Genomic DNA, 27,998 nt, shown 5'->3' with positions numbered 1-27,998 from the left:
TGAGTAAGGGAGAAACATGTTGAGAGATAGATCCTTGGTCAGAAAAATCGCTCAGGCAGTGAGACAGAGGATGTGTTGAGGAAGGAATGACTAGACATTGAAAGACCAGTTAGGAGCTAATGTAATGATCAAGATACTAAGGTAGTTAGTTGTGCCAGAAAAGGAAAGATAGTAGGGCTTTGGGAAGAGAAGGAGGTATAGTCTAAGATTCCCATATGTGGTCTCAGTGAGTAGACAAACTATCGTTTCATTATTTGTGAGAACATTGGAGGAACAGAATTTACCTAGGGAAAAGTTTGGTTTTGTTATATAACATGTATTTAGGTGACTATTATCCTTTCAATACCTAAGAACAAGTTATATATTTGAGGGGTTTCAAATATAAGTTAAATACTGATCTCGTTCTCAGTTGCTTTAGACTATTAAGCTCACATCTGGTGGAGATGTCCAACTAACTGGGATAGAGAATATCTCACCTAGGTGACAGTTACTGGTACAAACTGAGATCACCCAGGGGAGAAAGTCTAGATTGAAAAGTGGGCCAGTGTCAGAGACCTTCAGGATTGGAAGGACAACAATTGATAGTGAAAAACAGGGTTTTAAGAGCGTTAATCTAATGGGAAACTGAGGTCAGACAGGAGGTAAAGACAATAAATGTGGCATATGGAAAGCCATTTTTTTTTAGGAGTTTTAGTGGCAACAAAGAACTAGAAAGGAGTTCAAAATTGGTAAGCACATGTGCTATACAAATGTCCTCTTTTCTTTTTAAGTATGGAGGCTTCATTGATAACCTGAGACTCTTCACCAGGGGAGGAAGTGGTGGAATGGGCTACCCTCGCTTAGGTGGAGAAGGTGGAAAAGGTGGTGACGTCTGGGTTGTAGCCCATAACAAAATGACTTTAAAACAACTTAAAGATAAATATCCTCAGAAACGGTTTGTGGCTGGAGAAGGAGCAAACAGTCGGTAAGTATTTAACTGAATGGCTTTGTATGAAATTAATTCCCTCCGGAAGAAGAAAAAAAAGTTGAGATAAAAATTTAATTGGTAATTTGAAGTAAATAATATCCTGGATTTGTAACTGAGCAAAAATCTACTATTTTTGTCTCTAGTAAATATAAAAGATAGGAACTATGGAATGTTTTGACGTTTTTAAACTTTTTATCCTTTTCTTCTCCCAGTGTCTGTTTATTCTTTTATACTTCCTTTGTAGAACCAGAAAATGATCTGAATCCCCACTGTTTTCTTCTAAAATTATCTTTGACAGTCTTTAGGAAACTTTCTAGAATCTTAACTGGCTACTCCACCCCACTACCACCCATAGTTCTGCCAGCATCTTGTAGGCAGTACTTAAAATTTAGAGCCTGTTTGCTGTTACATCTCTTGAATGTTTTCCTTTTGCCTCTGTTTTGATTTTCTCTCTGTGACAGCAAAATCTTCCCTTTATTTTTTGTTAATGTTTGCTATTTTCTGTGGAACGTATTATGTTGGCCTCAAAATATGAGAAGAATTTTTTCTTTCATTGTAAAGAAAGCAAAAAAAAAATTCTTAAAGCTTCCATCAAAATGCAGTCTATGGTTCCTCAAGCCTCTGTCATTCTGTTGTTCCTTAGGAGGTGTTGGTATAAAAGTTAGGCTTTCTGTTCCTTTTTTCTTTGCCCTTCCCAAGGAAGTGTTTGGGTATATTTATTTGTCACAATCGTAGAGGGTGGAATGTGGCACTTGCTTGGGGGATGAGTGTAAGCAAAAGATAGAGCCTGGATATAGGCTAAACACCCTGTAACGCAGGGTGAGGAATGCCCCCAACAACAACAACAAATTATTCTGCCCCAAATATCCAGCAGCATCCTCTGCTGGTACAGGAATCCTTGGAGAAACCCCTTAAATTTCTTTTGAGCATTTTTGTTTATGAATAGTCTTTACAGGGCAAATTTTGAGAGCCCTATATTAGAATTCAGTAATTAAAGTTTTAAGATCAGAATGTTGTTTTATTATTTTGATGTTACAGGTAGAAAATAACTGCAGTTTATATCCTAAAGTAAAATTTTTCATCATTTTATAATTTCTTTTGAAAATTAAGGTTGCCGTAATTCCAACCTTATTCTGTGTTTAGATAAGTGGTATGCTTAAGATGGTGTATAACGTTTAAATGTTAAAAAAGATTTAAATAGAACAGTTACTGCAATTGTGTGTTGGAATTTTTAGAATGTAGAGGCTTAAATCTAAAGGATTAATGGGAGCCAGCTGGATGAAGGGGAGGAAAAAGCATTACAGGAAAGATAACAACATGAACAAAGGCCCAGTGATAGAAGACAAATACCAGTATAAAACAGTAAACGAAGGTCAGTGTGGCTGGAATGCAGAAAACACAGAATGTAGAGGAAGATGAGACTAGAAAGATAGGTACAAGCCAGACCTTCGTCATTTCTGAAATACTGCAGTATTCTCCAAATTTGTCTCCTTCTCCCATCTCAGTCATCACCTCCAATCCATTCTTTTTCCAATTATGTCTACAGTGCTTTTTCTGTAACACCAATTTATTAATGTCACTTGCATATTTAAAATCCTTCAATGTTCCCCATCAATCTAAGATAAGATTCAAACTCTCTAACATAGCATATCAGGCTCTTCGTGATCTGGACTACAGTGTCTTCCACCCCCCTTCTGCTATGCTTACGCTAGAAATAACTATTATTTCACCAAATACCTTGTTCCCTCCTAATCCAGGATGTGTGTGAGTGTTTTTTTGGTTTGTTTTTCTTTCTCTTTGCCAACACTTTCCTGCCTTGATTATCTGGCAAAATCTCATTCCCCTTCCGAGACTTGTTCTACCCGGAAATAACCACTATTAACCTTTTCATGACTTTTCTAAGACTTTTGTGTGTCTCTACCCAAATGTAATTAAATGTGTCTGTAAAATTGGGGGATACAAAAACAAGAGCACAAAATTTTGCAACCTTCTCTTTTAACTTTTTTTTCCATTCCAGAAAATTGTTAAGCATGGCTGCATAGTCTTATAGTATTGGAAATAACATAAATTATTTTGTCATTCATCTATTTAGGTAATTATTGATTTTTTTTTACTGTTATTGTCACAATGCAGTACACATCTTTGTGTGTATAATAGTTTACATGGTTGTTCAATTTTTTTTTTTAGGATAAATTCCCAGAAGTGGAATTACTAGTTAGAAGCTTGTACCACTTTATTCTCTCTTGAACAGTTTAAGAATCGCCATATGAGCCTCCTATAATTAAAGTACTCTCATTTCAGGTCATTTTTTAAAAAGCCTTGTTATTCACTGGATTTTCCATTTTTTTGTAGTTTATTCATGTTGCAACGATCTCTTCCTTTCAAACATACAATATTTTAGTTCATTATGAGTTAAAATGACTTTTGGTAGTTAGCTTGGTAACAAATCATTACTTAATATTATTTTTATTGAGATACAGTAGTCTAAAATGCAAATAAATAAATAGGGATAATTTTATTTTTTCTCCATTATTTGGCCATTTAACATCTACATTATAAGAATTGGTTACTAGTCTTCTTTGTATACCATTGTATTTGCTTGAAACATCAACCATTTAATCTAGCAGATTTTCTTTATGTTAATTTAGCTTTATTTTTTTATAGAGTTAGTGCACTGAAAGGCTCCAAAGGAAAAGACTGTGAAATTCCTGTACCTTTGGGTATTTCAATAACTGATGAAAATGGTAAAATTATAGGTAAGTGTATTGTAGATTCTAAGGTTGTGAAAAATGTGCACATTTTCTAAAATTGAGATCTGTGGGGAATAGCACCTCTTAAGTTTCAGGATTTTTTTAAAACATTAAGTATTTTAGCTGCTAGTTTATAAAACAGCTTTTAAAAACATTATATAACAGTTCAGAATTAGCTGCTAGATTTAAAATTATTTTAAAGATGTAAGAGTATTTACTCGGTTTTAAAACAAATAACTAGCATTTTTTCAACCACTTGCAAAAGTGTTTTCTCAGGGTCAGATTTTTAATAGAAACTTGATGCTATCGTTTAGCCCTTTAGATTTGTAAACTGGAATTTCCTGGCATCTGTTTCTGAAAGAAAAATGTCATTAGTGGTTAGCTCCACTTACTAATCTTTGCTTTAAGTATCTTTATCTCTCTTTTTAAGGAGCACTCAATAAAGAGAAAGACAGAATTTTGGTAGCTGAAGGAGGTCTTGGTGGTAAATTACTTACAAATTTCTTACCATTGAAAGGCCAGAAACGAGTAATTCACCTTGATCTAAAACTTATAGCTGATATAGGCTTGGTGGGGTAAGTATCATTCATATTTTTATTTTTATACTTTCAGAGAGATAGTTCATGAATAGGAAGTAAATATAAATGGTAATTTGGGGCCAGCATTATTTCTAGTTTATGGAATTTGTGTATTGTTTGTGTACTTTAAGAATATGCTGCTTAAGAGCACAGGGAGATCAGCTCGGTGCTTTGTGACCACCTGGAGGGGTGGGATGGGGAGGGTGGGAGGGAGGGAGATGCATGAGGGAAGGGATGTGGGAACAGATATATATGTATGACTGATTCACTTTGTTATAAAGCAGAAACTAATAAAAAAAAAAATATGCTGCTTAAAAAAAAAAAGAATATGCTGCTAATATTGCCAACATAGAGTTTCATAGTCACTATTCATTTGTCAAAGATCATAGCAATTGAATAGGGCGGTGGAAATGTTAGAAAATAAATAAACACAGAAAAATCAATCAAATACAAAAGAATGTTACCAAGTATTAAAGAATAAAATTAGAAATCGAAACAAGCCACATTTTAAAAAGTGTATAGAAGAAAATAAAAAGTAGGGGAAAAATGACCAAGATATTCTTACAAGTCTTTTTTTTTTGTTTTTTTTTTTAAATTTTTTAAACATTTGTTTCTCACAGTTTTTTTTTTAATAAATTTATTTATTGTATTTATTTATTTTTGGCTGCATTGGGTCTTCATTGCTGCGCTCGGGCTTTCTCTAGTTGCGTTGAGCAGGGGCTACTCTTCGTTGCGGTGCGCGGGCTTCTCATTGAGGTGGCTTCTCTAGTTGCGGAGCACAGGCTCTAGGCGTGCGGGCTTCAGTAGTAAGATATTCTTACAAGTCTTGATAGAGGTATTGAAGTATCATTAATCAGATGACTAAAGGCCGGTACAGATGGTCTCAACCATCAACTTTACACACTATTGAGCACTAAGCTGGATCTTGCTATGACCGTTTCCCTATCCTTCACTCTCTGTTTAGGAGCTCTCCATTCTCAGTGCTGCAGACCTTCCAATGTTGGCCTCTTCCACCAGCCTTCATTCTTTCATCAAACAATGCTACTTAGCTGTAGGGTTTGCAGTGCTGGCACATAAATGGAGGGAGATAGATAGCAAGATAGAAAGTAGATAAAGGAAGGGAAAACTTCAGCTTTGCATGTCTCCTCTCCCTCTCTGTCTTCCTCTCCCAAGTCCCACTATAGCATTACACAATAGTCAGATGGAAGGCCTCAGGAAAAGGGAGGGGAAACTGCCACTCTACTCCAGCTGCCAGTTCCATGCCTTGCTTTCCCATAACTTCTTTCTAAGCTCTTTTCATCTTCCTCTTCCTGCATCTCACTGCTTCCTTACCACACTCTTCACTCTGAATCCCTCACCTCTTTCCATGCCTGTTTAGGTCTTACCAGCAGTGGCTTAGAGTTCACAGAGGCCTCATTCCTGCTGAAATTGTAACAGAGAAAGGTGTGATCCTGGCATTTCAGCTTGCCATTCTCATTTAATATTTTCAATGAAACATAGTTATGAGGGTTATGAGTCATAGGTTCTGTAATACTATATATTTTTAGGAACATCATGGACTTAATAGGGTTTTGTGGATAAGACTGAGAATCCAGCCATTCCTTTTCTCATTTTGTAGGAAAATATGTTTCAGGTTCCATAGAGACACCTTTACAGCCTAAGAAGAGCATAGCAAGGCTGAGTAGCGAATAAAAGTGGGATGGCGATGGGAGACTCAAGTGAGACTGTTTGGGTTAGAATCTCAAATCCTCTGGAGGCTGGCTGGATGGTCTTGGATACAGTCTCTCTAAGCCTTTTTTTTTTTTCTCATCTTTAATAGTGGATGGCAGTAGTTCTCACCTTAAAATGTTATTGCTGAGTAAGATATTGCATTTGCAGCATAATACATGCCTTGGATTTATGAATGCTCAATGAATGAATGGTAGCTGCTATTATCATCATTGCCAAGTTATTGGAGACCACATATAGTGATACACTAAGCTTTTCAGAAGTGGACTTGATATTAGTCAATAGCAAGCATCGTGATTCTAGAGCACAATGTTTAACATGTATGCTAGTGCTTTTAAATTAGGTAACTATTCTTAAAAAGTTGCTAATGTGAATACCAGCATAAGCAGATGTCCTTTTAGCCGGTTTCAGGAATGAACTGAACATTAGAAGAAAGGTATCATAAAACTAATACACTTGTACTGCTGTTTTCAAATCTGGTCTTTGCGTAGGTTGGATTTCAGCCTCTAAAATTTTCATTAGGTACTTGTCAATAAAAGTCTCAGGTGTCTGTTCTTCACCTGGTAGCTTCCTTTTTCTTCTTGTATTTTGATCTCTTTGGAAATAGTTGCTTGCATTTTTCTGTGTTTAGTCATTGTTATGAAAATATGAGGATATTAGAAAGAAATAAGCAAGTCCAACTAATGATAATCATGGCAAAAATGATTGCAGTTTGCTTTTCAAAAAGTTACAAGAGCCTGAGTGTAACAGGATATAAGAAAATACTGTATTTCCAGGGGAAACGAGTTATTAAGAAATCTCACATAGTTTTATTCTAAATTTATTACAGAAATATTTTAATGAGAAAAATTGTTTAAAGATCTCCATTAAGAGCATATACATTTTTATAGAATTCCAAATTAATATTTGTAAAATATTACACCATTATTCCAAATGAAAATTTGGCAGAGTTTTGAAAGATCTTGAATGAAAACTGTGAAGACAAGGATCACGTCTGTCTTATTGATTGCTATATTTCTCCTGCCTAGTATATTGCCTGACCCAAGTCAGTGCTCAATAAATATTTGTTGGATAATTTTTTTTAATTGAGATATAATTGACATATAACATTATATTAGTTTCAGGTGTACAGTGTAATGATTTGACATTTGTATATGTTGCAGAATGATCACCACCATAAATCTAGTTAACATCTGTCACCATGTATAGTTACAAATTTTTTTTCTTGTGATGAGAACTTTTAAGATTTATTCTCTTAGCAACTCTCAAATATACAATATTGTATTATTAACTATAATCACCATGCTGTACATTATATCCCTATGACATTTTTTTTACAACTAGATTTTTTTTTTTGGGGGGGCCACACAATGTGGCTTGCGGGATCTTAGTTCCCCAAACAGGGATCGAACCCAAGCCCTCAGCAGTGGAAGTGCAAAGTCCTAACCACTGGCCTGCCAGGGAATTCCCCACAACTGGATTTTTTTTTTACCTTTTCACTGCCTTTGCCCATTTTGTAACCCCCCCGCCCCCCACTGACACACACACACACACACACACACACACACACACACACACACATTTTCTGTATGCATTCATCCATTGATGGACACTTAGATTGCTTTCACATCTTGGTTATTGTAAATAATGCTGCAGTGAACATGAGGTGCATATATCTTTTTGAGTTAGTGTTTTTGGTTGGATAAACATCCAGAAGTGTAGTTGCTGGATCATATGGTGGTTCTATTTTTAATTTTTTGTGGAACCTCCATACTGTTTTCCATAGTGGCTGCACCAATTTACATTCCCATTGGTTGAATAAATTTAATGAAAATATCTGAATGAAATTTAGGAAATCATCTCTTAAGTGGCCCCCATTCCTAGTACTTTCTTTCATCCATTGTGGGCCTTTCTTGAGGGATATTTAGCAATAAAATCAAGGCCTTTAAAACAGCGATATAGTTTAATCTAGTATTTCCTTATCTAGAAATTTACCTCAAGAAAGAAATTAAAGGTATCTGTAAAGGTTCACTTCAGCGTTTAAAGTTTTTTTTAAAAAGCTTGACAAATTAGTGCTCATTTGCAGAAAGAAAAAAAGAGTTGAATGTTAATCGCACCATTTGATGTTAAGGTGACTTAACATTGGTGTATGTCTTTCTAGCTGTATGTGTATTTTTTGCAGAGTTATTTATAACAGTAAAAAATTTGAGACCAACTAAATGCCTAACAATAAGAAATTAGTTAAGTAAATTACACTACACCCTTGAAATGCATTCACCTTATATAATTCAGTTTAAAAGGAGGCTGACCAACTGTGAATAGTCTTTCAGCAAAAAAAGGAATCAAAGCTGAATCTGATCAAGGCTTCACATCTACCAATTTATAGGAGCATGTTAAATGACGTCATGGGCATCAGCAGAAAAATCCAGACTATGGCAAAGAAACTACAGGACAAATGGCCCAGTTTCTTTAAAAATAAAATTGCAAAGGGGAAACAACCTGGAGAGGGAGCCTGTAGCAAAAGAAATTTAAAAGGCACATCAACCAAATGTAATATGCAGACCTTTTTTGGGTCTCTGTATAAAGAAACCAACTTTAGAAAAATTATTAAGAATGTATTAATATTTGTTTAAGCTAGGTGATGGCTAAATAGGATTCATTACTTTGCTAGTGAAATGTCCATATAAAATGTTTTTTTAAAAAAATCCACAAAATAAGAAATATTTTGTCAGTATTTGTCTAGAGATAGTGAATTGCAGGTATTTTTATTAGTTTCTTTATATTTTTCTATGATTTACAAGCTGTTTTTTTTTAACATTATTTGATATACTGTCAATACTAAAGCATCTTTAGTGTTCACCATAAATTTATCTTTACCTTTTCTATAAGTATATTTTGTTCCTCAAGTTTTTCAAGATTATTTTAAATTTATAGTCTACTCTTAATCCCAGCAATATTCAAGAAGTCTGCTTCTTGAAATGTTAGGAATTCAGAGATAAGCAAGTATTTATAATGCTGATATTTGTTGTAATGTATAAATTTATTTTCTTGTTTCAGATTCCCAAATGCTGGAAAATCCTCTTTGCTAAGTAAGATTTCTCATGCAAAACCTGCAATTGCAGATTATGCATGTAAGTATAATTTGTTTTGTTTTTTTAATGTGTAGAGGTAAATTTTTAAAGACTAATCTTTCTTCGAATATGAAAAAAATGATAACTGGGTTTTAGCCTTAGTTTGAAAACTCTTGGCAGACAGAGTACATGTATTTCCCATTAATCTTTGAAACCTTTATAGCTCTCAGCAAAGTTCCTAGTACTGCTTATTAGACACTTTGTTGCATTTATTTGTCTATTGTATAATCATTATTCAGTTTAGTTAATGATTTTATGAACACCTACCCTTTATCAAACACTGTGATAAATGCCACAAAGGCAGAGATCAATTCTTTCATTCATTTAGCAAGTATTTATTTCTAGGAACTATCAATACAATAAGTTCTGGAGTTACAAAGACTGGTAAGCAGAAGTGAATACTTCTTTTGTTTTGATTTTTATTGAACTTACAGACAAGTGGGGGAAGGCACATATCTCACTAATGAATATAAGAGAATATAATATGGTTCTATGAAAGAGTGTAGGTGACTGCTTTAGATTTCTTTGGGGAAGTGTGATGGTGGGGCTGAGATATGAACAATAAATATGAGTTAATTGGTGACAGACAATGGAGGTGAGAGTCTTTCAGTCAAAGGAAATAGCATGTACACAAAGACTCTGTGGTGGCAGGGAGTAGATTTGTTTGTCTAGACAACATGTAGTAAGGGGAAGAGGGAATCAAGATGAGGCTAGAGATACAGGTGGAGACCGGTGATATAGGCCATATAGGCTGTATTTGATCTCTGTGGCTTAAGAGCAGTTGATAGCTTTTTAACAAGGGAAAACAGTGGTTAGATTTGCTTTTCAAAAAAAGATTTGTTGGCGTGTAATGTAGAAAATGGATTGGTGTGGGATGTAAATGGATCTGGAAAGAACAGTTAGTAGAACTGGCTATTGCAGTAGCTGGATGAGATATAATGGAAGCTTAAGAGTAGTGAATGAATATGATAGAATCTTTGCCATCATTAAACAAAATGGCACAGAATGACATTAACATGGAAAATAAAATTAAACCATTCTAAAATTGATAAAGTAGAGTTAATTTTGTACTAATTGCTATAAATCACATGGCCAATATTTATTGTTACAATACAGGGGATTCTTGAGAAGGAAAGAAGAAGAAAAGCAAAAAGTCCTAGGAAGGAGGCTAGGGCAGGATTGATGAAGCGTGAGGATAACTAAATGAGAAAGGACCATAGAGAGATTTCACCCACAGCCCAAGGGATAGAAACCTAAATTCTGCCCCCACCCTCAGCACCTTGACCATGCTCCTTAAAGTTTGAGACAGGGACTTTGAGGCCCACTAATTAGATTACACCTGTGCTTTCGAAGATTATAAAAATCTATATTTTGTCCTTTTCCAAGTATATCATAAATAGCAAAGATAATTATACCTTTAATTTCAACAGATGAGAACATAATCTGAATTAGGTTGTTCATAGAAACGAAATATTATTTATTTTATACATGGCGCTAAGACAATTTTGAGAGTATAAGCCTTTATTCTAGCCTCAATTTATTATTGTTTTTCTTTTAGTTACAACATTAAAGCCTGAACTCGGAAAAATTATGTATAATGATTTCAAACAGGTGGGTATTTTTAAAATAAGACACTTGGTTAGTAATGAAAGTACTTGCCTTAGTGCTTAGATTTTATAATATTTGGCAGTTTCTGTGGTATTAGGGGGAAAAAGTAGCAGGATTTTGTTTTTTATAAGTGAATCATGATCAAATCAATTCTGCTGACCACTATCAGAGTAAAAATATTGTATAAGAATATAATTCCTTGTTCTTCTAAAGTTTGGGTCCAGTTTGTTGTTACAACATTGATTGTATCTTAATTGCCTTAATCAGTTTGTCCTCATTGCAAGTCCATATTTTACTGCCATATTTGATTATTGATTTTCATTTCCTAAAAACATTTTCTAAAGTTCATGGATGTACTTTTACTCCAACTTACTGTTTAAAAAAAATTTTTTTTTAATTGAATGGGATCCTTGTCTTAACTAGCTATTAAAATTTATTTTTCCTTGCTACAGAAGAACTTTTGAGTAATTAGAATAAAAACAAATTAAAAAGGAAAGTAACAAAATTTTACAAATATGTAATGTATGGTCAGCAGGTGCATCCCTTGGTATTTACCCAAATAAACTGAAAACTTACGTCCACTCAAGGGCCCGCACACGGATGTTTGCAGCAGCTTTGTTCATAATTGCCAAAACTTGGAAACAACCAGGATGTCCTTCAGTAGGTGAATGGATAAATAAACTGTGTACATCTCAATAATGGAATGTCATTCAACACTAAAAAGAAATGAGCCATCAAGCCATGAAAGGACACAAAGGAACCTCCAATGCGTATTACTAAGTGAAAGAAGCCAATCTGTAAAGGCTACATACTGTATGATTTCAACTATATGTCATTCTGGAAAAAGGCAATACTATGGAAATAGCAGAAAGGTCAACGGTTGCCAAGGATTAGGAGGAAAGAAAGGTTTAATAGGCAGCACACAGGATTTTCAGGGCAGCGAAACTATTCTGTATGATACTAGGTACATGTCATACATTTGTCAAAACCCATGGAATGTGTAAAACCAAGGGTGAACCCTAATGTAAAGTATGGGCTTAAAGTGACGATGTATCAGTATACTTTCATATAATCCATTGACATAATTCAAAAGACATAGAAGATGTATATTTATAATAGTGGAATAACAGTAAAAATTTTTTTAAATTTCGACAATTATATAGAATGTTACATAATTAAAATTATAAGTGCAGGATAATATGAATTTAGAGAACAATACTTAGAGGAAAAGACAACATTATTGGTAATTTTTAAGGGAAATCAGTAGAAAACCTCTGAAGAGAATTTCAAGACATGAGACCTACATGTACATTGCTTTGTCACATAGCTCCAACTTTCTTTAAAACTGAAATTTTTAACCACACAGGCAGTATGTGTAGAGCAGTGTTTCTCATCCCTTACTGTACATCAGAATCATCTGGGTAGCTTAAGAACAACAATGATAAATGAAGCCTGGGCCCCAGTGATTTGAAACCAAACCCCTTGGGGATAGGGCTTGAGCATCTGTAGTTTAGAAAAGTTTCTTAGATAATTATGATGTGCAGTGAGCTTTGAAAACCACAAGTGTAGAATAATGGTTAGTAACTCTTATAACCTCTAAAAGGAGTATAGTAACACTATTTCCCTTACTTTTTAAGAGTAGTTAATAGTTCTGGTAGAATATGAACAATAAAGAAACAATGGTACCAAATAACCATTTACATATAGAATAAAAAACTTAAAACTACAGAGCTATACTAAGTCAATGTCTGCTGAATTAATATCCTTGTATACTTTTAAGAATTTAGAAAATTGAAATTCTTTGAAAAGTTCATAGTGAACAATATAATTTATGGAATTCTAAAGAGAATTTATGTGATTAGTAAATGTTAACCTAAGCCATAAAATTCTTAGATTGTTAAAGTAAAAAATGGGACTAATTTCTGATAACAAAGGACTTTGATTCTTAATACATTTATTTTGTTATAAAGGTATCTTGGCTTTATAGAGATGCAGTGGTAATCACAAATTAAGAACTGTTTATAATTGAAATAACATGAAAATTGTTGGATGTAATTGTATTTGTGGTTTTCATATTTTTTTTTATTATCATACCATTTAATTTTGTGTTAGATATCAGTAGCTGATCTTCCTGGTTTAATAGAAGGAGCACACATGAACAAAGGAATGGGCCACAAATTCCTCAAGCATATAGAAAGAACTAAACAACTACTTTTTGTTGTAAGTCATATGCATATCAATGTAATGTTTAAATGAATGTGAGAACCAGTGAATTTAGTTTTCCTAGAAATTTTTTATAATAATATTTAAAGATAAAGTAGCAGCATATATTATTCCACTAAATCTATTTAGATAGGGGTCAGATACAGTTAGTAATCTTTATTTATAATATGGGGATGGAAGTGGCATTGTTTACTATGTCAGATGAAAGTTTGGCCATACTTGTCAGGTTTAATTCATTAAGATTTTCTATATACTACTAAATTATATAGGATCAATTTCCTACTTCATTTCTGTTGTTGAGTTATATATGAGATTGTCTGTATTGGTATAAATTGTTTAATCTGTACTAGTTTCTCATTAATGATTGTGGTTTTATCAGAATAATTATAATTATCTTAAAACATCAATTTCTCTCATTTCAAATTACTAAATTGCCAGTAGAGTATAGGTTGAGAAATTATTTTTAGCTTGAGCGAGTAAAACATTTCAAAACAGAATTGTATAGCTGTTGTTCTTATGTTAAAAGCAATCTTTTTCTCTTTTTTTTTTTCTTAGGTTGATGTTTCTGGATTTCAGCTTTCTTCCCAAACTCAGTACAGAACTGCCTTTGAAACCATACTACTGCTTTCAAAAGTAGGTTTTCTGTTTTATATCTGGTCTAATACGTAGGCACATAGGACTGTATGGAATAACGTATTATAATTCGAATAAATATATAGTCTGCCTCTACTTTTTATTTTTATTTTATTTTATTTTTTTTTTGCGGTATGCAGGCCTCTCACTGTTGTGGCCTCTCCCGTTGCGGAGCACAGGCTCCGGACGTGCAGGCTCAGCGGCCATGGCTCATGGGCCCAGCCGCTCCGCGGCATGTGGGATCTTCCTGGACCGGGGCATGAACCCGTGTCCCCTGTATCGGCAGGCGGACTCTCAACCACTGTGCCACCAGGGAAGCCCTGCCTCTACTTTTTAAAGCTTTGATGTTAATTAAAGAATTATCTAAACTTGCTGTCTCCAGTTTTGCGATATTCACCTGCTCCTCAAACTGTTGTAATCATTAAAACCTTCCTTGATTCCAAATCCCTGTTACATACTTCCCAGACTGTATCTTGCTTAACTTTTATTCCTACTTCTTAGACTATTTCTCGGTCTACTTTTTAGGTTCTCTGATACTCAGATATTTTGGTTATGTTTTAAATCAGCTGCCTATTGGACATCTTTGATTGGATGTCCCATTAACTTCTCAAATTTAATATGTATAGAACTGAACTTTTTTTTTTTTTTTTTTTTTTAATTCTCCAGCCTCCCCCAGAACTTTACTGAATATGTAAGCCAGAAACCTCGGTGGTAGTGATTCTATCTTTCTTACCACCTGTATCAAGCCCTGACAGTTTTTATATCCTAAATTTCTCTGAAATGTAGCTACTTGTCTTCACCCACACTGTTATAATCATCAACCCCTCTTACTAGAATGTTCTAAGTCCCTCCAGCTTGTCTCCCTGCTTCCAGTCTTAGTTCTCTCCAGGCCATGTTTTATATGACAGCTACAGTGATCTTTGTTAAAGAACCAAGCAGATGTTTGTTCCCTGCTTAAAACACTTCAATGGGCTCCCATTGCTGTTAGGTTAAAGTCTAACATGAACATGGTTTACGAGGTCTGGCAAGGTTGGGTTCTTACCAAGCACTGTATTTCTATTGTCCTCCGCCCTCCCCCCACCCCTGGCCACGCCCCATACATTCTATATCCAGCCAGTGATTTCTCTCTAACACAACATGATGTTGTTTATCTTCAGGACTTTTATATCCTATTTCATTTGCTACTTTTTTCCCGTTATTGATAACACTGCTGTGAACATTTGTGTACAGGTTTTTGTGTGGATATGTTTTCATTTCTCTTGGGTATATACCTAGGAGTAGAATTGCTGGATAATATGGTTATTCTATGTTTAACATTTTGGGGAACTGCCAAACTGTTTTCCAGAGTGACTGCAGCATTACACCATTTTACAATCTTACCAGCAATGTATGAAGGTTCCAATTTTTCCACATTAATGTCAACACTCATTATTGTCTTTTTATTTTAGCCTTCCTAGTAGGGATGAAGTGGTATTTCATTGTGGTTGTGATTTGCATTTCTTTAATGAGAAATGATGTTGAGAAATGTGACTAATGATGTTGAGCATCTTTTTATGTGCTCATTAGCCATTTGTACGTCTTTGGAGAAATATCTATTCACATTCTTTGCCCATTTTTAAAATGGGTTGTCTTTTAATTGTTAAGTTGTAGGAGATCTTTATAATTTAAATACAAATCCCTTATCAGATATATGATTTGCAAATATTTTCTCCTGTTCTTTCAGTTGTCTTTTCACTTTCTTTAGGTTGTCTCTTGAAGTACAGAATTTTAAATTTTAGTGAAGTCCCCTTTGTCTATTTTTTCTTTTGCTCATGCTTTTAGTGTCAAATATACAAAACCACTGCATAATCCATAGTCACAAACATTTACTTCTAAGCATATTTAACTTTTTCCAAGAATAATACAGGTATAGCATTAAGCTGTCACTATCTAGTTCTGAATTTTATTTATGTGCTTACTAGACATCCAGATATCTGTATTTGGCTCTAGGCACAAAATCACAACTGTCTCTAGGATGTCATGTGAGCTAAAATGTATTAACACATGACTTAACTAGTAAGCATTTTCTGCATTTCCTTTGTTAATTAGTTTTGTGGTTATTGGGACTTACTGCATTTCAGAGGTGAGAATGGGCCCTAGATTACCCAGGCCTATAAAGTAAAGAAAGACATTACCAAATAGGTCATTTATATAGATATTTTAATAAAATTATTTGGTTTTTCTCTTTGACTTAAAGGAGTTGGAGTTGTACAGAGAGGAACTTCAGACAAAACCTGCACTCCTGGCAGTTAATAAAATGGACTTGCCAGATGCCCAAGATAAATTCCATGTACTGATGAACCAACTCCAGAATCCTAAAGGTAAACCCATTCATTCATTTAGTGCCAATTTAATGAATACTTGCTATTTGCAGAGAGTGCTAGGTACTATAATCAGTGGAAAAGAAAACTGAAAGTTGCTACTCTTAAAAAAAAAGTATCTTTGAAGAAAGAACACATACCATATGAAACTTCTAAATAACACTGTAAAAAATAATACCCCATTTCAGAATGTGGATATGGACGATAAGTTAGAGGAGTCAGAAGGAAAGAAAGATTAATTTGAGCTGAAAATGTCAGGCCTCATGAAGAAGTAAAACTTAAAGTGGGCTCTTAAAGAGTTAATGGGATTTGGATCAGAAGAGAATAAACTCAGCATCTACCTGTGAAGTCTGTTAACATATTTCACCAGTTCTAGAACTTCATTCCCCTAGTACATCATGAGTTTTAAAACAGAGCTAATAGTTCTAAAAAGAGGTGTGTATCTTTGCAGTGCCAGGTCTGTAGATCTCTGAAGAGTACTAATCTTCTGAAAAGAACTTGAGTCACTATGTATGTGTGGTACAGAATAATAGATGCTGTTACTCCAAAAGGATTTGTTTGAAACTTGTTCCTAAATGGACCATTATGTGTAAAGAAATTTAAAGGGATTCTTCATAGTTTTGAGTATTGACCTTTGCAGAACACTCTCTATCCTACAGTGATGATGCTTTCATTTTTCTGAGTCTAGTAGAGGACCTTTTGCACAAATGAGGAAAGTAGGGTGGAAGGTAAGTAGTCAACATGTTTCTAAATAGACCTAATCTCTCTTTTTATCCTTGTGATAAAAACTGGGGAAACTAAATTATAATGTACTAGGACTATCAGGCAGCACCAGAAGATCCCCTCTCCCCTCTCAAAATCTACCCCACACCCCGTATAATTTACATATTGGGCTGTCCTTGAGTTAATAAGTTACTTTGGGATATAAATATTCTCTGGAATATTTATAAATAAACCTTTATTCCTTAATGTCATTTGCTTTATGAGGTCATTAGATCTATTTGCTGGCTGGTCTTGCAGAAAAGCGAATTTTCAGAGGAGGTACCAGAAGGGAGGGTAATTCAGGAGCTTGTGGCTATTTTGGACCATCATAAAACAATGTAGTCCCCTCAGTGATAATTCCCTAGTTAGCCTCTCGGACTTCCTTGGGGGTAAATGAATCTCAGAATCCAAGCTCTGTGTTGGTTTGGCTAACCTCTTTTAGGCAGCCTTTCCAGTTCATGTCAGTGTTGATCCATCCCATCAGTATAGCATCCCTACTTCTGTTGCCTTGGTGGCAGGGAAAAAGGAAAAGTTATATAATGGCTGTCAACCCCTGTGGGGTGATAGATTGGATTCATCTAAAATGATGAATTGAACTCCTTGAATTCTTTTCAATTTTAGTATGGCTCATAGCACCAGTGATGATAAGCCATTAGGACAATTAAAGGCCACCTGTGTGCTGAAGCAAGCTAGAATAGTCCAAATCACAAATGATGTTATGTTATAGGAAAGTTCTTTCAGAAAATCTATGGTGTCTTACTTTATTGAGCTGCCCCAAAACAAAATTTATTGCTTCTGTAAGTAAATCATCTTCTGTGATTCATCTTTTACTTACACTTAATTTTGTTTAAAATATATTCATGCAACAGATATTTATTAAGTACCTGTCGTGTGCCAAGAACCTTACCATTGTCACTAGTAAAAACCAAAGCTTCTGAGACATTATTAGAAAGAGAAGGAAAAAAGAAATTTAAAATGCTTAGTTTTTGGTTCACTGGTTCACAAGTCAAACCTCTAGCATAGTTTTGACTTACTTTCAAAGACAGTGAAAATCAGCCTAGTTTTATGTTCTTTGTTTCAGATTTTTTGCATTTATTTGAAAAAAATATGATTCCAGAGAGGACCGTGGAGTTCCAACACATCATCCCCATCTCTGCAGTTACTGGAGAAGGAATTGATGAACTAAAGAACTGTATAAGGAAATCTCTGGATGAACACACCAACCAGGAAAATGATGCGTATCATAAGAAGCAGTTGCTTAATTTACGTATTTCCAATACAGTATCTTATAGTGAGCTACCATCAAAGAATGCTGTTACTAGTGGCAGAATAGATATAACTTAAATCTGTTAAAAGTGATATTGAAATTGCATTCATTTGGAAGCTTTTCCACAGACATATTTTTTAGAAGGTTAGTTGTTACTAACCTGGTGTATATGCCATCATTCAAGAACCATACTTTTTAAAGATGTTTTGTACTTAAATCTATCAACAGTAAAAAAAAAAAAAAGTAACTGAGGGTTAAAAATGACAGTTTATAATTTTATGGCCAATTCACCTATAATAAAATCCTATAATCCTGTACATATGTCTCTAGTGAGATCATTTTTTAAATTATATAAAGGATTCCTTATGAGCAACTAGGTTTTGTTTGTTTGTCTTTAAGTCTGTCATGTACCTGGTTCTACTAAATATATAATAGTTCTCTTTTTTGGAAAACCTCAAACCCTAAATTTGAACATATTCAGTGATAATGAAGACCATTGATAATCAGTAGATAGATCTTTGCAATTTCAGCTTTTGGAAATTTTTCTTAAGTATAAGAGTATTTTTTTCTTGCTTTGGACACGCTGATGTATGTCTCATTTTATTGTGTCCTAGTCTGTTTCACTGTCTACTTTCATATTTTAGTAAGGAGAATAAATAGGAAGTACAATATTAGACAGTATTATCCATCGTCAGTATATTCTCAGATTATAATTTCTAAATTTCTGCCTGACTTTCAAAAATACTTACATATTATATATTTTCTCTTAATGCATTTTATTATAAAATATACATGTTAATTGTAAAATAAAATAAAATTTAAACAGTGCAAAAGCATATAAAGTAAAGAAAAGTTCCCATCTTTCTGCATCAGGCTCTCCAGTTCTCACAGAAAACCACATGTTCTTGCAGAATTTTTTAATGCATATATCTTTTTGCCTAAATGAGTTCATTATATAAGACTTTCCAAGGTTTTTTTGTTTTTACAAAATAGTAGCAAGTTAATGAGCTGCTAAAAATTATTCTTCAGTGCTACTTTTAAGCTATTAGGAATTGTTCTGGAATTTAAGGCTAAGTGAAGCCTTAACATGTGGCTATAAGTATTAAATAAAAATGGCACTATCATTCTACTTAAATTTCTTCTGATATGACAATGTGAGTGACTTCTTTTATTTGTTCTGTTTTCTGTTCCCCACTCCCACCTCCCATCCCAGTCCCCAGATCACTGGCTTTTCTTGTGTTTCTTTTCATTGCACGGCTATTTATTGAGTGTCTCCCCTGTGCCAGGCACTGTGCGGGGCGCTGCATGTCCAGTATTAAGGGGAATAGACAGGACCTGCTGCCCTCATGGATCTCACGTTCAACATCAGAAGCTGCAGGGGAATAGAGCACTTTACAGCAAAGGAGTAAGAGTGAGGAAAGCGTTTGGAATTTGAACATCTTTACTGATCATAGTGACCATGTTTCGTATTGGGTATGTTTTACATTTATAACTTGAGTGTCATTTTTCTCTTTTTCACTTCTGTTATTTCCTAAGTATGAACAAGTAGCAGTGTGATGACAGTTTGATCAGGCGAATTTCTGAAGTTCTGACATCATAATCTTATTTTTTGCTGTGGCAAAGGATAGTAGATGTGTGTTGAGGGATAAGAGGAATTGTAGCTTATTTGTTGTGTCTGTATTACCCAGGTGACTACTCCACGACTAACTGAAACATTTTATGTAACTCACTAAAATGTTCCATTATTTGTATTTTCTTCTTACCAAAAGTGTACTCTATGTACCTTTTTCTGATGGTTGATTTTTATTCTAAATGAAAGAAGAAAATCTGAATTCCTTTTTTATTTTATAAAAAATAAATTTTAAATCAAGATTTATTTTGAAATAAATATTTTAACTGCCATTTATTTTGTCCTTAATACTTATTTTTTTTGATTTTTTTTTTTTTTTTTTTTTTTGCGGTACGCGAGCCTCTCACTGTTGTGGCCTCTCCCGTTGCAGAGCACAGGCTCCGGACGTGCAGGCTCAGCAGCCATGGCTCACGGGCCCAGCTGCTCCGCGGCATGTGGGATCTTCCCGGACTGGGGCACAAACCCGTGTCCCCTGCATCGGCAGGTGCACTCTTAACCACTGCGCCACCAGGGAAGCCCCTTAATACTTCTTCGTTAAATAGTATTGTTATAGTACTGAATCCTTAATTTGATCCTTAATTGTTATAGTACTGAATGGCCAGGGTATCAATACACTGTGTTTAACACATTTTTACCAAGTCCCAGTCATTCTTGCAGAGCTTGCTATTTCAGAGTCATTTACCATCATAAATTACAAATTTATGCTACCAGACACTGTCAAGTATTAAGTATACCATACTGTGAGGTTGGATCTGTGCTCTGAAGATTTCACCTATGAAAAAAAAATTTCAGAAACCTATTGTTCTTTTTGTAATATATATCCATATTATTTATCATAGCAAAATGACCTTTTTGTAAAATAAATGTTTTCTTTTAAGTGGTAAACATGTATTATATAATCAAGGGGGAAAATCTGCTTTCATAATGGGCAAAATTAGGTCAAGGGTATTTTATTTCAGGATTTATCCTGTTAGTTTTCCTGTAAAGTTATGTTTTCTTTTAGCTCAGTGTTCATTTGCTTTGTGAGGATAGAGGTCAGAGAAAGTTAATGAAAGCTACAGATTTGTTTTTCTTGCTAAAAATGTACACAAAGACGTGGAGTATTTTCCAAGTAGTTTCACAGGGTTTTTGCAAAGTTCAGATAAAATATTCAGTTAACAAAGTTAAGTTCCATCAAGAAATTTGTAATACCATTAAGGTACATTAAAAATAATGTTTCAAAGCAACAGCATAGAAATATACTTACAAGTTATAGCTTAAAAAACAAAATGAAAATGAGGAATAATATAAATTGGTAAACTTTATACAAAAGACAATTTCAAAAATATGGCAACATTTTTTTTGAAGTCCAAATTGTTAAGTTGGATGGTAGGTACGTGAGTGTTTTGGGTTTTTTTTTTAACCTTTTCGTTATCTAAAATATTTTATAATTACAAAAAAGTATTTGCCTTACAAAAGTTTATATACCTTGGGAATTAAGAGGTAAACATAGTTGACAAATATTGGCAGACAACATGTTACAATCTGTACTGCAGAGTTTAATAATGAAAAATATCTGTTTTTTTTTCTTAAAGAGATATTTCAGGGAAGCGTTCTATTTATTTTCTGTTTTGTGATCGGAGGTAGCAAGTACAGGGAAAGTATCAGAGGACTCTTTTTAGCTTTGATTGAGTGTCACAAGCCAGCTGAAGGAAAAGCAAAATCAAATAGATAATAGAAATGAGGAAAGGAGAAAGAAAAGTATGTATGTTGGAAAGTTGGAGTATTTCCTTGTGGATAACTTAGGAGTAAAATGTGGGCTCATTGCCTCAGTTGGATGAGAAGCCAGCGGCAATTTCAACTACCTTTTCTGACTATAACTAACCACTAATTTTAGGGTGTCCTAATTTAAAAAAATTTTTTTCTGTTTCTCATTGTAAGACAGTTGCTTAATTAATAGTTGTTGGGTATTTGGAAGACTTCAAAGGAAGTAATCTCCTTTGTGTATATTATTAATGTGTTCATAATAGAAATGAAATCTTTTGGGGTACCCAGATACTAAGCTATGTGAAGCATAGGTGTTATCTGAATCATGTCCTTTCCTTTGAAATACTTGGAATTTGAAGAACAGGATATGCAATTTATATTACAACTAATTCTGGAGCAAATATAGCAAGGCAATTTTTTTCCTATTTATTTTGTAAACTCTGAGTGCATTGAAAGTTGAAAGCAAAGGACAAGAGCTTCCTTTGTTCATGGCACATATTTCAATATATTTTTCTGAAATTGTCAGTATCTTCTGACCAGTGCCTTCATTTTCTTATTTGTTGTTAAACATTGTTATTGGTATTATTTCTATATAAAAGGCTTTAGAAAGGCCATGGTGTAATATTCTTATATTAAGAAAAAGGATATGATTATAAAGCTAAAACATACCTTAAGTTTTATTTGTTTATGGTTTGCTACAAATTGAGGGAGATTGAAAATAGCTTAAATCCAGAGCAGACATTGAGTAAAAGCTTATGGCTTTGGATGGATTTGAAGCATGGTTAAATGATAGAGTAAATAAAAGCCCCTGGTCAACCAAATCCTAATGGGGGGAAATAAGAGTACTGCATAATAATTGAGCATCAGCTTCAAAAACAAATCTTTCTGTGAACTGGTACTACTCCCAGGGTCAAGAGAAATAGTAAGAACAATACTGAGCACACATGGCCTTTCCTATAAAAATATGAACCAGAAAACTCACAAACTTAAAAGAGCCATTAATGTCATGATCCCAGATTTGTAACACATTCATCAAATGTTTAACATACAGGTTTCTCTTTAAAAATGGGGTATATGGGCTTCCCATAAAGCAGAAACTAACACACCATTGTAAAGCAATTATACTCCAATAAAGATGTTAACAAAAAAATCCATACAAAAAATAGTCGTGGTGGGAGGAGGGGTAATAGGCATCGTAAAAGACAAAAGATTTAAAACACCTGCAAGCAATTCCAGGAAAAAGCCTTCAATTATTGTACTTTAAGCCAGTTCTGTTGTACAGTCCCATCCCCTCCCAGCTCCCTCCCCTCTTCACTAGTAACTTTATTAAAGATCAGGAACAAGTGCTGTTGTCCTACCTATGTTACAGTAGACGACACATTCCTAACAGTTTTTATTTTCAAGCAAGGGGGAGCTCGTTCTGTGTGCTGCAGCACGAGGAACCGAAAACAAGAAACAGGTGCCCTTGCTCGCTCGCCTAACAGTTTTTTTGTTTGTTTGTTTGTTTGTTTGTTTTGCGGTATGCGGGCCTCTCACTGTTGTGGCCTCTCCCGCTGCGGAGCACAGGCTCTGGACGCGCAGGCCCAGCGGCCATGGCTCACGAGCCCAGCCACTCCGCGGCATGTGGGATCTTCCCGGACCGGTGCACGAACCTGTGTCCCCTGCATCGGCAGGCGGACTCTCAACCACTGCGCCACCAGGGAAGCCCAGCAGATGAAGTTTTGAGGGACATATTCAACCCACAATGCTTCCCTTCTTTCTTTCCACACTTCCCAACTAATAGTAAAAATTTACTTCCCAACTATACTTGCCAACTTCCCGATTATAATGTTATCTATTATTTTTATTTGACAGTCTCCTCTAAAAACAAGTTTATGGGTTTTTTCATTAATCTAAATTTGCTGAATTTCAGTCATGGAGTTGGAGAAATACTATGGTGAAATATGACTAACACATGGAAAAGGAACAGTGTGTGCAAGTTAATTTACAATTTGAGGTTGAACTGTGTAGTTTACTATGTAGTTTAGAGAAGATACAAATATTCAGAGCAGCGGGGAGGTAGGTAAGATTTGAGTGAGCAAAGAGGATAGTATGAGGTCATTTCAAGTTCAGGAATAGCTTCAATGAGCAGTTAGATTTAAGTAAGATCTTAGAGGCAGAAATCCAAAAATAGGAAACTGTCCTGAGTCTGGAGAATTCTGAATAGTGACAGCCACCTTTTAGGAAGATCTACCACTTAACCACTTCTTGACTTTGCGCAAATTATTTAACCTTTCTGCATCTCAATTTCTTTGTCATTAATATGAGGTGATGGTGATTAAATTAGAGAGTCCATGAAAAAGTGCTTGGTATACAATGTTATCTATTATTTTTTTAATTGATAATATATGTAAGGAAACTGTTAAAATATCTTTATGTGAAGAAGTGAAAGCAGCTGGTGGACAGTGAATTAATCAGATAAACTAGAAGAAAGGTAGAAATATTGATGTTTCCATATCCAAGGAAGAAAAGTTTAGGGAAAAAGGTGGTCTGAATTGTGTAATGTGGACCTGAAGCTGGTGGAAGAGAATTAGGACCAAAAAGAAGCCTTTGGATTCAAGCAGAAAGAGGTTATTAGTGACTGTAGTAGGCAGAATAATAGTCCCCTAAAGATATCCTCCTTCTCCTCTCTGGAATCTGAATATGCTCTGTTACAGAATTAAGGTTGCAAGTCAGATGACCATAAAATAGAAAAATTATCCTGGGTAGTCCAGATGGGTCAATTTTAATCACAAGGGTTCTTAAAAGCTAGAAGAGGGAGGCAGAAGAATGTAGGGTGAAGTGATTTAGATGTTGAAAGACTCAACCGGTCATTGCTGGGTTTGAAGATGGAAGGGGGCCACAAGCTAAGGAATGAAGGTGTCCTCAGGAACTGGAGAAGTAGAAGGAAAAGGAGATTTCCCTGGAGCTTCCAGAAAAAAACACAGCTCTTGCTTCCAGAAAAAAACACAGCTGATACCTTGATTCTAGCCCAGGGAGACCCTGTCAGATTTCTGACCTCCAGAACTGTAAGATAATAAATTTGTGGTGTTTTAAGCCACTGAGTTTGTGGTAATTTGTTGAAGCAGCAATAGGAAACTAATAGATAACTAAATGAGAATCTTCGTAGAATTTTGGAGATGAACGGTATATTGCAGTGAACTTGGAAGCCAGGATTGTTAATTGCTCAAAGTCTTACCTAAAGTACTTCTGAGAATGGTATTCCAACATTCTAGTCCCACTAGGGCATGTAAGTATTTCATTTCATCTTTTCCATACCAAAGGCAGGCTAACCATAGAGCTGAACTTGATCAATCAGTCTAAAAATAGGATTGTCTTCCCTTCCTTTTATAGCTTTAAAAAAACATATTATCAACTACATATACATCTCAGCTAAAGTCTGCTAAAAAGGTAGTCATCAATGACGGGGAAATAAATTATAAAATGATTTTGTACACAGTTATTTGATTCAATTCAGTTTTATAGATTAGAGAACTGAAGTTCAGAGCAAAGAATCCTGTGTCATATCGTCATCATCCATCTGCTATTGCCAGAGCTGGCCTGGAGCCCAGAGCCTTATTGTACCCAGAAATCCTTTTAACACCCAATGCTGTCCCTCTTTCACATTGTTACATCTCTAGGTCTGGCTTTGGGATCGGATTGCTTCTGGCCTTAAATCACCTTACATCCTCTGAAGCAGTATGGAAGATGAGAAAGTGGTAGCAGTGCACAGATAGTAGCCTTTTTCATTACTAACACATAGTCCCATTACTAGAGCAACACAAAAATGTCAAATGGAAATAGCAAATACGTAAAGTCCTTATTGTGTGTTAGACACGTTTACTGTCTATGTATAGTAACTCATTTAATCCTCACCATAGTTTCTGATATAAATACATTATTATTACAGATGAGATCCTGAGCTACAAAGAGGTTATTTAACTTGCCCAAGGTCATACAGTGGCAGAGTGGGATAGGTGCCGGAGTCCAGCTCCAGCGAGTCCAGGGATACCCGAGGGATGGATAGCGTCGGCGAAGGAAATAATTCTATTACACTTCTTAAAGTATCAGCATTGCATGTTTCTCTTTCTCTTGTCTTTATTCTTCATTCTTCTTCTTCATTCTTCTTTATTGTTTACAATCACAGGTTTATATATTGTAGTTGATTACATTACCAGGTACGTGGCCAAACAATCTTAGCACAATCAAACCTCAAAATGTTCTATAAAGATTTTTTAAAACAAATATCCCCTAGTTTCTAGATATCCTATTAAAATATTTCCCCAAGTTCCCATTAATCACAGGTTGTTTCTTAGTAACCAAGTCAAGCAGTTATATGATTATTTCAATTGTAAAAGTTGGAGCTACTTGTTCCTATTTTTCTTCTTGCATGAGCAACCTTTTACAATGGTTCCATGAAAATATTTACAATGTACCTGCATGCTCTTTCTCGTTGTTTCCTTTAACTGAGACAGTGTTTTCTCCCTATCCTGGCAACGAATTCTGCTCTAGTCATTTGTTTTTCTATAATTAATCTTCCTTTATAATAGAACCATAAATCTCCTATGTCGTCATCAGGAACTCCGGCCCATGGCCATAACTCCATACTAGAGGGTGTTTTTCATAAAAACATCCCCTTAGTTCCAGGCTCTTAATTCTTTACCTATTTCCCCGGGGGTTTACTGGGTACTTCCCATTCTGTGGTAGTTTCAGGAGGGGGAGTCCTAGAGGAATTTTTCTTTCACGTGGAGCAACATCCCCCCAAAATTGCCCCTGTATGTAAATTTATTATCATAAAACAACAACGGAGCTGTAGTCCACCTTCCTGGCACGGCGCTGCCTTGCAGTTTCGCCTTCCGTTACTCATGACTTTGTCATGGTGCAATGGCTCCAGGATGGCTTCCGACATCTCCCCCTTTTTTATTTTTTAAAAGTGCGGTATGCCTTCCGTTGCTCATGACTTTGTCATGGTGCAATGGCTCCAGGATGGCTTCCGACAGATAGGGATGGATGCCATCCTTTACTTTCATTTAAAACTATGATACTTTTTCTCAAACTTTTTATTTTGAAAATGTTCAAAGATACAGAGAATTTGAATAGTATAATGAACACCCGTATACTTACTCTCTCCAGATTTAACGATTATCAATATTTGCCACATTTACTTTATCTCCATTTATGTGTATGTATGATCATGACACTTCAGCATCTGCCCAGGGCAGGCCACTTCCAAATATGCCTCAATGGCATATTGATTGTTTTGAATTAAAGTTACTTGAGAAACAGCAGGTGGAAAAAAAATGATATAAAAACAAAAAACACTCTGACCCTCCCTCCCCCTTTCCCACTGAAAGTGGTAAATAAATCATTTAGTGGGAAATATTTACTTGGGTACCCAACTCAAAACTATTTTTAGTTTTGTTTTGCTTCCTTTAACTGTTTTTTAGACCTATAACTCAAATCTGGACGGAACTGAAGGTGCTAGAGGAATGGTGGAGGTGGGAAGCGGAGCAGAGGGCGGGAGGTGGTCCCAGGATATTGCCTGGGACTGCCGGCCCAGTGGATTTTGGGAATTGTAGTCTTCCAGTCATCCAGGACGTTCTGATTTAGGGAACCTGACTACGAGTCCCAGAAGCCTCCGGTGTGGCTCACTGGGAACGCACTTCCTGGGACGCGGAGAGGGAGACGCTCTAAGAGGTTCCTCAGTGTGGGCGAGTAAAATGCTCTGGATGTGAGAAACAGGTAGGTCTGGTCAAGAATGTTACAATTTGTGGGTCTTTTGCATAAATAGTTGAGGATTTTGTGTAAGGTTGCTTAAACGACGGGAGTCATTTAGCCTTGAAAAATGCTGACCACATTTGCGGACGTGACCACTGAGTGAGGAGGTATTTGGTAGAGCTCTAAAAAAATTATTTTGGACTCAGGAGTATGAAAATGTCTAGGTGTCTGGTCGGGGCAGCCAGGGGCTTGGGGCTTGCCTGGCCGGGTGTTCGGCGTGGAGCTGCAGGTTGCTATTTTTGAATCAGCAGCTCATGCTGGTTGTGTAATGATGACCTGCTCACTGTTCAACCCACTAGTGTTTCAGAGATGGGTTTTTCTGAGAGCGTTCATAGTCACTGTTGTGGTCTCTTTCCATTGATTCTAACCTGGAAAGCTCTTTTTTTTTTTTTTTTTTCCTCCTTTTTTTCTGCTCCCTCTGGTGCTCCTGAGGACACAGCTCAAAGGGAGTGAGAGGAGGGTGGGGGGGGGGGGAGGGGAGGCTTCTCTGGAAGCTTGATTTGCTTTCCTCTGAAGCCCAAGTTCTGTGTTACAGGCTTTGCAAGAGGCTAGTCACGACATTAGAAAGCCAGACTTGGTGACCCCACTTAAAAATGATTGCTCAGGGCTTCCCTGGTGGCGTAGTGGTTGAGAGTCCGCCTGCCGATGCAGGGGACACGGGTTCGTGCCCCGGTCTGGGAAGATCCCACATGCCGTGGAGAGGCTGGGCCCGTGAGTCATGGCCGCTGAGCCTGCGCGTCCAGAGCCTGTGCTCCGCGACGGGAGAGGCCACAGCAGTGAGAGGCCCGCGTACCGCAAAAAAAAAAAAAAAAAAAAAAG

At 35.7% G+C, this 27,998-nt stretch overlaps 1 protein-coding gene across 1 annotated transcript; it reads left to right on the top strand.

Annotated features, from left to right (window-relative positions):
* Nucleotides 1–749: 749 nt before the first annotated feature.
* Nucleotides 750–18,324, top strand: GTPBP10 (GTP binding protein 10; the record flags this gene model as incomplete). The annotated part of the gene is made up of 9 exons (XM_079711830.1): nucleotides 750–964; nucleotides 3,632–3,723; nucleotides 4,148–4,292; nucleotides 9,081–9,154; nucleotides 10,713–10,765; nucleotides 12,875–12,982; nucleotides 13,541–13,618; nucleotides 15,855–15,978; nucleotides 17,822–18,324. 9 exons carry the CDS (start codon nucleotides 750–752, stop codon nucleotides 18,082–18,084), a joined length of 1,152 nt encoding a protein of 383 aa, XP_079567956.1. The 3' UTR covers nucleotides 18,085–18,324.
* Nucleotides 18,325–27,998: the final 9,674 nt, after the last annotated feature.

This window comes from Hyperoodon ampullatus, assembly GCF_949752795.1.
Source record: "Hyperoodon ampullatus genome assembly, chromosome: 9".
NCBI classification, from domain to species: Eukaryota; Metazoa; Chordata; class Mammalia; order Artiodactyla; family Ziphiidae; genus Hyperoodon; species Hyperoodon ampullatus.
Note: the sequence above shows the minus strand (reverse complement) of the source record. Positions and strands in the feature narration are given on the sequence as shown.